At 39.4% G+C, this 10,745-nt stretch overlaps 1 protein-coding gene across 22 annotated transcripts in view; it reads right to left on the bottom strand.

Annotated features, from left to right (window-relative positions):
- Positions 1–684: 684 nt before the first annotated feature.
- The window catches only part of LOC119902170 (muscleblind-like protein 1), a 41,016-nt gene continuing 30,955 nt past the window's right edge, over positions 685–10,745 (bottom strand). For 6 of the 22 annotated variants that reach the window (XM_038718155.1, XM_038718156.1, XM_038718177.1 and 3 more), the window contains 8 exons: positions 9,733–9,972; positions 8,651–8,704; positions 7,330–7,483; positions 6,372–6,407; positions 5,464–5,555; positions 5,076–5,120; positions 4,332–4,403; positions 685–4,136 (listed from right to left, as the gene is read on the bottom strand). In XM_038718155.1, the coding sequence (XP_038574083.1) occupies positions 4,347–4,403; positions 5,076–5,120; positions 5,464–5,555; positions 6,372–6,407; positions 7,330–7,483; positions 8,651–8,704; positions 9,733–9,972 (678 nt within the window). In that variant the 3' untranslated portion in view covers positions 685–4,136; positions 4,332–4,346. The remainder of the gene's footprint in view (positions 4,137–4,331; positions 4,404–5,075; positions 5,121–5,463; positions 5,556–6,371; positions 6,408–7,329; positions 7,484–8,650; positions 8,705–9,732; positions 9,973–10,745) is intronic. The other 16 variants (XM_038718160.1, XM_038718165.1, XM_038718163.1 and 13 more) reach the window with 9 other exon arrangements.

The raw sequence follows: 10,745 nt of genomic DNA, 5'->3' as shown, positions 1-10,745 counted from the left end.
TGTTTTGCCTTCAGCCCTGTTTCCTGTGTTTTCCAGTATCTACCTGTTGGATCGATTCTATGGATTTTGGATTATCACCCATGTATCTGGCTTAATGTTGCCTTATTTTGGACTGCCTGCCTCACCTCACTTGTAAATTCCACATTTGATTAATAAGTCCTGAAAACTGTATCAACTCTGAAGCTGAAAGTAACAACATATGCAGTATAACGGGAGGCGTGTTGTGACTTCACATGGACTTCATCTAACTTTTTAATGATCAGTTCTGACCCAGATAATGCACACAATCTAATAAAAATTTCCCTGAGCACATTCAGTTTAACCTTGCACATCCGTCATGAAAGAGTCTCTGCGGAGCTGCTCCAGTCTTGGTGACACTGTACCCTCAAGGTGAGGATAATTGTTAATGAGTAAGTTCAGAAACAGTATCGACTTCACTGCCCTAGATTGTCCCCCTCACATATGAATTGGGCCTAAACTTAACGGGAAATAAGCACTTACATGTTAACCTGCAAGGTATAACAGTTAGTAGGTACGTTTTTCAGCAGCAGAATGTTTATGTTAATAAATATTAAGTTGAATTTCAAATACACTGCTCTGAATATCTGGACTTTAACACTGAAATGTCCTATGTGTTAAGCTGAGTCACACATTCAGCACACACAGAGGCGGTGACCACAAGTGTTGCATGAGCAAATCAAATATTTGTTTTATTCAGATTTTTTTCATCCATACAGCAAGAGTCAATTATGGCAACAATAAAATGTGCATAAACAAATCTGAAGACAATATAGTACAATTATTGTGGCAACTGTTAGCAAATACATAATTGGTGGTTGCACTTACAAGTAGAAAGCAGTCAAAGCGTACATATGCCCTCAGCAGGGAAGAGAAACCTTGGTTCTAGCCAGGAGACCGAACATCTGGCTTCGAGAAAATGGAGCTTTGGTTCTGTAGCGACTATACATCAGCCTTGAGTCAGAAGCATGTTGACCGGTGACTGTTACATTCATTTCAAAGACTAATTTGCCAAATACGCATTTGGTGTGGTGAGCCTTCACCTGCTGAGTGCACAGCTTGATAGCAGGAACAACTTCCTGTGAGTCAGTGTCCACTGTAAGTATATGGCTATGAGAAAGTATCTGGGGTGGATGAGTGCTAATATTTTATCTTTAAATAACATGTTTGCTTGGAAAATATTTTATCACACAAGAGTAAGATGACTTGTTTTTGAAGTATTATTTCTCCCCACTGTGGATTTTATCTACTGTATGTATAATTTGAAAAAACAAACAAACATATTATTGTATATTCTGTAATCTGAATGTGTTATCTTTCTTTACATATCTACGCAGTTTGTATGTTTGTACTTTTACATGCAGTCAAATCAAACTATAATAGAATACAAATTTTGATAGTTGTATGTATCAACTGTACCATGGGAGCAGCAATACTGCATGACCAAATCCAACAAATGATATATGGACATCATCGGATATGCCATCCTACAGGAGGGGTGGAGTTAGCATGACATGGGGATATCTGTTCCCCTAAAACATTCCCTGGCAATACTAGCCACTGATAAAATAACACAAAAAGCGCATAGCTTTCTCTGAATGCATTGGCCAAGAAACTAGTGCCCTTCTTTGCAAGCAATTGTTTTAGCTGGTCTTCTAATTTAAGAATTTAAATTAATCTAGCAAAATTCCTTATAATTATAGATCTTTTTTTATTCAAAATAATATCTCAATATGATACACATTTTTTTTTCTCTGTTCATTTGACTATATACAGAAGTGCAAAAAGTCAACCTTCGTCCCTTAGGTTAGAACTCATCATCTGCAGCATTTCTGACTTCTCCAGTCTGGAAAAGTCTTTGCTTTCTCACTCCTAATCTCACATCCAAACACCCGTCAATCTCACTGCTCGTTTTGGCCTGACATTCAGGGCAAACTTAAGAAATATTCAAACAAAAGTACATATCTTTTTTTCTTCTTTTTTTTTTAGAAAATATTTTTTACTCTAAAACATGGACACTATATTTTTCAATACAATATGTTTTCAATATGATCTTGACATGTTACAAGGAAAATTTAAGTTGGTTAAAACATTAGTTTTTTGTCTACTCAGAGATGCTGCAGTGGCAGCAAATTAATTGATCTCATTCCCTGTATCAAAAACGTCTTTCATCAACAAAATTAACTGAGAATGTAACATCAACTGAAAAAGACATCCAGCTATATGAATGAAGTGAATATTTAAAACTGACTCAACACATTATCATTTATATGGTTGAAAAAAGTTATGAATGTCATTCTACCTCAAAATCTACAACGGCTATATCAATGTTGTCAAGTAATATATAGTAAGGCAAAAAAGAAAAATCTACAACTACATATCTCAAATAGATTCAAATCCTTAAGTAGTACATAACACATAAGTTCAATGAAATTTAAGAGAGTAATTGTTACTTCTACATAGACAGAACAAAAAAAGATCATAAGCGGCACGTGAGATAACTATAAAACATCATTGGTGTTCTTTACCTGCATGGTGATTGAAAGTACATTTGATTGGGCTGAGACCCATTAATTGTAATCTAAGGCTTTGTTAGGTACAATACAATCGGTAAAGACACACTACACATCTCTGTGAAAACAGAAAAGGGAAGTGATCATAAAACTAAGAGATGAATCAAAAGATGAAAAACATATTTCCTTAATTGTTTAAGCCTCTGGAGAGATGCCTCTGTAACCCTTTGTGAATATGAGAGACAAACTGTGCTTTGGTTTCTGTTGTCAGATCTACAAATTAATGAGAACCTTCATGTTTTGCTTGGAAACACAAACACATAAAGATGCTGAATTTCCCCAAAAGTTCAAGTTCAAGTTTATGGGTTGTGAAATTAAAACAGGGTGACCAGACAAACAATCATTCAAGTGCACATGCGGTTTAAATGACCTATAGACCTTCAGGTCTGTTGTTTTAAATTCCCATCAACACATGGCTGAACAGTGCTTCTTGGAGACACAGTTTTAGAGTCACTCCTCTTTAAAGGCGGGAGAACAAAGTAACACAATGTCAATTGAAGTTAGACCCTCAACTTCACCAGGCTTTGGAGTCAATGGACTTGAGCAACAACTTAATCCCAACCAACAATAACAACACAAGTCTATGAAAATAGGTATGACAAACTTTAGAAAAACCCTCAATTTTTGATTTTAGAAGAAAAAACAACAAAATAAAATTAAAAAAATGGCGAGAACACCACTTCTAAAACTGATTAATTAGAGAAAACAAAAGTTTAAAAAAACACTTGTAAAGGAGATTCTGAAAACTAAACAATACAAAAAGAGCCATACAAAACTTTTACCTTCGGTAAACAAATAACACTGCTGAGATAACACTTAGCTGTATGGCCTTGATGGCACATGACAAGGTGAGAAAAGCTAGCCTGGCTGTGCTTTCAAGGTACACAGGTATGTTGGTTTACCCAGAACATTCATATGTCCAAGACCATCATTTCAACATCTAGTTTCACTAGTAGCCGTAAAAACACAATACTGTACATGCGTAATTCTTTTGGCGGATAAAATTCCTGTTAGAATCATTGTGCCTTTCAGATTTCAATTCAAATTTAAGGTGCATGTTTGCATTTTACTCGTAAACTATGAAATATGGCTATTAATAAAAAATAATAAAGCAGAACAAATAAAAAAGGAAAGAAAAATCTTGGTCTACTAACGTACCAGACTGGATGTTGCTTTATGCAATCACGCTCTTGACCTTCGGTGCGTGCAGTAATGATAATATAGTTGGAAAAGATTGAGTGCTATGATTTAGTCAGACACAGAATACTGTGAACGATTCCCACAGAGGGAGAGACGCACTGACCCCGGCACCAAGAAATCCTCTTCTTTCTGCTGGACATTGCATTTGACAACAAATTTTTTCTTGACATTGTGGGAAGATGGCACAGATCATGTGTTGCACCCTTAATGTGTGATGAGACCAGCGTTGTGGACCGGCTAAGAGATGGTAGACCCTCCTTGTCCCATTTCTTGACATTCTGAAGGTTATGTACATAAAGGCTGAACTCTTTTGGCTTGGACGGTGCCAGCACACATTCATTTGATCTGCAAGACATGATGGATTTCACTATAAAAAATGCATTAATAGTCTGTAAATTTTGCTACTGAAAGAGACACACGTTGTTCTCTTTGTGCGCACAAAATCAAGTAAATCTCAAACCAGAGCTAAAATTATTCGACACAACACAAACAAACTTTGTAATGAATAGAAAGTATGTGAGGATTGAAATAGGAACTCACTGTTCTTGAGAGGAACTACATTTGAGTCAAGTACTTGTGACTACTCAGATGATCTGCAGATATTATTGGAATCTGGGGGTAAAAAACAGACAGAGATCAGCATCCCAAATCAAAAACACTCAAAAGGGGACGTTGGGCGACAAACAAACACAGATAAACACATTTTAACCAGTTTTAACCACACCCTCTCACATTAAGATGAGTTAATTACTGGAAAAGGACGAAGATGACAATATAAAAAAAAAAAAGCTATTTGGCTACAACAGACAGTTCTGCACAGCAGGGAGGGCAAGAGGATGGAAGGGAAGGGAAGGGAGAAATGGGGGGCTGTCAGTGAGGTGGCTCCCCCATGCAAACCTAAGTCCTCCATGTTGTTGACCTGCACACATCGATAAAATGCAAAACTAGTCCTGGATTAACACTTGTAACATGATGCGTTAACCTACACTTTCATAAGACTACACTTGCAATGTAGCTAACTGCTTACATAATGCCTTCAACAGAACTGAAATCAAAATGTTGGAAATCTTGCAGAGTAGTTTTAGAGCTTTTCTGACTTTAATAATGAGTATGTCCAGCTTTTAAACACGAGGAACATTGTAAAACTTTGCTTTACGTGCTTGAAGCAGCAGTGAATAAAAAGAAAAAAAAGCAAAGCCCCAAAGGGCACAGATAGCGAACTGTTGCACAAGCGGTGCGAATGGCTCTCAAAAATGTGGTGAAAAAACACTACCTCATACATACCAATTGCATGTATTCGTTGGTAGTCAACTTTGATAAGGAAGAGTCCTCAAAATGGGAAAGGACAAAAATCGAGGTTACAATGAGGACAAACATTATATACAATACAGTATGCTGTTCAAGAAAGACAGATAGTTAATCTAAGAAATGAATATTGTGATTATAGTTGAAATGGATATAAATGTATTAAAACTTGTCACAGTATGATATGCGTACACATGTTGGACTCTTGTGTAGGCCAACAAGAGGGAGTACCGCCTTTTACCCAACCCACCCCTTGCTGTAGGATACAAGCACCCCACATCGTCCAGGTGCATTGAAAGACAGAGGTGATGGAGAGAGAGAGAGTGAGAGACAGAGAGAGAGAGACTAAGGCGGTAAAGGTGCAAACCTGATTGGTGGAGGCAGTTGCGAAGGGAACGCTTGTGGCAGATGTGGTGGCTGCAGACACAGTGGCTGGATTACCACCGTGCATCATGGGAACTTTGTTGGAGGGAAAATCATGTAAGCAAAAATACACAGAGGAGCAGTGTAGCCACATACACACCAGGCAAATGAGCGAAGAAGACAGAGGGAGTCAGGGAGGGATTCGATTTAACTGGTTCCCTTTCGTCCCTCTGCCAACACCAATAAGAGGTCTTGTGATTTGAAAACTTGATGTGACACAGTGCTGTGGCAGCGACTTGCTTCCACATTTGTCTGTATTATTAGTAACAACGACATGATCAATGTCGCACTTTCTTGGTAAACACTAGATGAGAACTAATAATGATACATGAGAGTTAAATAGCTACAAAGAAATAACACAGCAAAACTGTCGCCACATAAGTCTTAAGAATAGAGTCATTAAGGCAGAGGAGAAAAGGGGGGGCGTTATAATTGAACTCCCTCAGTTTTTTAATGTTTTTAAAATGGTTTCAAGAGGTGTCAGGTTAGACCAGCCAAAAGCCACGTTTAGATCGAGAGCGGTCAAGCAAATACAATAGGTGTACACAGTGAAATTAACAAAATAAAGGTCATTTAAATTTATATTATGAACAATAACTGCTGTCAAACAGGTAATAAACATTTTACTATCACAATATTTGTCTCCCCTTGTGTGTGCTACTGCTTATGCTTCAAATCACAAAAAGTATCTTCACGCAACCACAACAGTGGCCCTCAGGTCAGCAAAATCTCATGTAAAAATCACAGAGTTACTGTAACTACAGTAAATTTACGTAGATGGTTTGATTTTGATGACGTGTGAGTCACAGACAGGAGTTTACAGATAACTGAAGAAGGAAAGCTGGAACCTACCAACGCTGGCTGCAGGTGTCATGCACAATATTGAGCCTGCCCATCATGCAGTGCAACAGGAAGTGGATTGGACAGGGAAGAGAAATCAAAACAGCCCATCACAAGGTTCGTTAGAGTGAGGGGAGAGATAAGGTGGGAAAAAAAGGTTAATATCTATTGGACACAGTCATCAGTGATTGGAAAAGGCGAAATGATGAACTCATCATAAGGCAATCTGTTAATCAAATCTGAGTGTGAATCTAAACTTTTGTCTGAAGTGCAATGCATCTGAATGTGTAATACAACAAGAGCAATAGCGCGGTTATGATTGTAACTATCAAGAATTAAACATTATTTACACATTCTAGACAGAAGTGAGAAGAACAGCAGAAGCCACACTCTGAAGCCTGCTGCTTATTGCCAAACTGAGGCGGAAGATACCATTAACCAACCCATCGGCCCTGTTCATCCCAGCCCAAGCCAAAGCCCCAGCAATGGTATCTCATCATCTTGAGTGATCACACCGTGGACACTTTAATAAACTGGTGAACAAGTTCTGTCCTCTCTCTTACAAACATCCAGGTCTTCCTCATTCACCCTGCATGTACTAGTAGGAGCAGGTAGCGATGTGGCTTTATATTAAGGCAATTAGTAGGCAGAAAGACTAACCCATTCTTAACACCCAGTGGCCATGCAATGCCATACAAAGCATAAAGCACAAATTTTTAGCCTCTCAACTGCACTCTGACAAATGTTCAACCTTCACTAGCCTAGAATGAAATCTAGAGCTTTTATGTTTGATTGTCTTTGGAAGTTCCCTCTATCATATGACCAAAAAAATGTTGACCGCAACCAAACTGCTCTGTACTGCAATCTACCACTTTTCCCAACCCCAGCATTGCAGGAGCCAGGTTAGACTGATCCAGGCATCCTCTGCGTGGTCAGAGCACTGACGTGGTGGTTTCTTTGGGAGCCATACCTGATGGGAGGAAAGCAGCCTGCTGCTGAAACTGCATGCTGGCCAGGGCCTGTTGGTACTGGAGCATGCTGGTGTTAAACATGGCAGAGGCCCCGTTGGCTTTCTCCAGGGCTGCCCGCTTGGGCAGGGGAGCCATGACATTAGGGGCGATGCCCTGCCCAGCCAGATGGAAGGAGGTCAGTGAAAAAGAAAACAAAAAACAGAGGTAGAAAGAGAGAGAGAAATGTGCGTGGACAGAGAGAGAGAGGGTGTGTTGGAAAGAGGCAAAAAGAAAACAAAAAAAGGTACATATGTTAGAAAACATTATATAGACAGCATCAGAAACATCCTTGTGTATACAACAACAACAACAACAATATCATCATATCATCAGTAGCAAGCAAGCAGCAATCTGACACAAGTACTACACAAGCAGGAGCATGGTGCCTACTGGAGCTACTGGCTAACAAGCATTCATATATTCATTATTTCATCAGGAAGCTTACTTGGATTATTAAGTTTGTACTCCTAGGGCTGACTAAATGCAACATAAGCAAGCATTAACTATAAAAACAATAAGGCTGCTAACACGAGGTTGAACAGGTAGGAAGCACAGAGAAAGGGAGGCTGCACTGCTAGCTCCATGATAAACTGTGTAAGCCATGTTTAAGTGATGGTTCACTCTCAGACAAATGTCAAAAATGGTCTCACGCCAAGGGACACGAGTCAGATATTAAAAAGCATTTTTCCCAGGTGTCAATATTTACACCACAAAACACTCTGTATGTGGGTTTTAGTTTGACATGAGGCCATCTTTGAGGTCTGAATATCTCTGATTTGATGATGGAGTGAACTATCATTTGAACTGTAATCATTTGTTATGGTGGGATCAGAGCTATATGGTTTTAAAGGCTGTTCCTCTTAGCCCCACCCGTATCCATCTGACATGCACTACTAACACAGACACATGCACACATTTGATTGAGCTGCTCCACAACACTGAACACTGACTTGGACGTAAGACTGAAGCCATGCCACCCTTATAGAAGCTCTATTTCCCTAGCCCTTGCTGACTTTTGTTAAATAGACTATAGGTGATGAATTGATTGTGGCTCCTTGTTACAAATTCCACATTTGAATTAGTTTGGTTTGGTGCTGGATGCAACATAAACCCCAAAGAAGCCACAATCATTTTATCACAGGCAATAATGACAGATCAACAAGAAGAAAAAACAGACATTGCACTTAGACAACGACAACAAAAATAGCTAGGTATCTTTGGTTAAAACACTGCTCTACAACAAAGCCACATGCCAAGCTAAAAGGTGAAAGGTCATAGTACCAGGTCAAAGGTTGCGTCGAGGGGTCGCTTCAGTGATTTGACAGCCGACTGAGTCTTAATTAGCAGGCAGCGAGCACATGATGGCAATGGGCCAATGGGGTTCAAGCGCATTAACATAAACCAGCAAGCAGAGGTGCATCATGGGGGCAGCAGTGCAGTTTGGGTATAGGTGAGAAAAAACAAAAACAAATAAAAAAACAAATCATTGGAATGCAATATACAAGGGGATAACAGGACTAAGGCATGCACAGTGTGGACACTAGCTCTACTGCTCAACAGTTAAATGATCATCAATAATCAATGGTAACTACCAATCTACATTAGTTATTGTCACACAAAGATGGATGAATATAGCGATGAGAATATTATTCAATCATTACTTTGAGTGGGTCTCGGTAATCTTATTGGACAGAAAATTACATAAAAGCACAATTCACAGGTTTCTGTTTGACTGTGCACATCATAGTCGGTGTCACATTACAATGATTCACCCCAAGCTCTCTGCCACGCTACGTCGATAAGAGCATGTAGAAAACACCGTGATCAACAGACTGATCTGTGGCTGTACTATTATTCACAGGTGCTGTCACTGTGAGACAGGGCTGAATGCACAATGAATAATTTTTTAATAATGTCAAGAGGAAGAGAAGTAATAGAAAGGAAGCACAGAAACAATGGTGTCACAAATAAGACCAGGCCAACAGAGAGAGAGACAGAAACAGAGGAACTGACTCTCAGCTTGTGGTCTGAGATGACATGAACAAGGAACAAGGAAGACAGTAAGGTTTTGGGTTTTTTTCAGATTAGGAAGACAAAAAGCTAAATGCACTCATTGAGAGCAATGTACCATTGTCTGATCCTTCTTCATGTCATCCCATTTAAAGCAGATTTTACCCAAACCAACTTGCAGACCTTTAAATTTTGACCTGGCAGAAAGCTGAACTTAAAAAGCTACGTAATACCAACCAGGAGGGTGAGACATTGAATTTATAGCCCTGAAATGTAAGAACTTCCTCAAAGTTGCTCCTAAGCCTGCTGTGTGGGTGTGAATGAGAGTGACCACGCTTGTACAGACTGCTCACCATGGCCGCGGCGGCTGTGGCCTGGTTCACCTGGTGCTGGGCAGCCTTAATTTTGGCCTGCAGATGGGCCGGCGGGTGGAAGTACTTGCACTTTTCTCGGGAGCACCGGCCCTTGATGTAGTCCATGCACACGGTGACGGTGTTGTCATTGGTGTCGATCATGGTGCTGTCTGCGGGGTGGGCGAAGCGACAGTCGTTCTCCCCCCGAGAGCAGTTGCCCCTCTGATATTCCCTACACACCTGGAAACAACATGAGAGGAGAGAAATAATGAAAAGACATGCACAACAAGTTCAGTATAGAACATATCCACTGTTTTGTGTATTTGTGTCTTCATGTAGAATATATCCAGTATGATTCACCAAGCCTTTACTTTGTCATTATAGAGGATGTATAGTTACAAACGCACATTAAACTTAAAAAATGTATGAGACCTGCAGTCCAATAAATTGATTAAAATGCTTGGCAAGACTGTATTCCTCTTGCTGGGTAAAAAAGGCCTTCCTACGCAGTGTACTTCCTGTTTAACTATTACTGTTAGATATGGAGTTCCTGAATAAATGGTACACTGAGGAAGGTTCAGACTATGTTGAAGCATTTGCTTCAACAGAGTCTTATGAGTTTTTCATTATAAAGAAATGTGTTTGTTGGTGCGTGAGTCTGAACATTCTGAAAAGTCTGTATGTGAGACACCAGAGGGCAGCACCTTCTCCTAAATTTGAGGTATGGGTATTACATATCTGGTATCTACGCTACTTTTCTTGCCCTGTGTGTGTTAGCAGTGCGTGGTTGAACTCAGATAAATGTGTTTTCCTCAGACAATAAAGTTAACAGTTGTACTTAACTTTTTAAATTTTTTATAACTCTTCCAAAAACACTAAATTGCTTTTTGATGATGTACCTTGCATTTCTGAGTCTACTGTCTGATTATTTTGTTTATGGACAAAAAAAAGATGCTACAAGGAAAGGGGATATTGAGCTATTTTAGATATTTCCAGTGCAGCAACAACAACGA

Source organism: Micropterus salmoides, unplaced genomic scaffold, assembly GCF_014851395.1.
Source record: "Micropterus salmoides isolate LMB-PRFRI ecotype aquatic unplaced genomic scaffold, ASM1485139v1 Ms_hic_scaffold_14, whole genome shotgun sequence".
Taxonomy (NCBI): Eukaryota; Metazoa; Chordata; class Actinopteri; order Centrarchiformes; family Centrarchidae; genus Micropterus; species Micropterus salmoides.
This window is presented reverse-complemented; position numbering and strand designations above follow the sequence as displayed.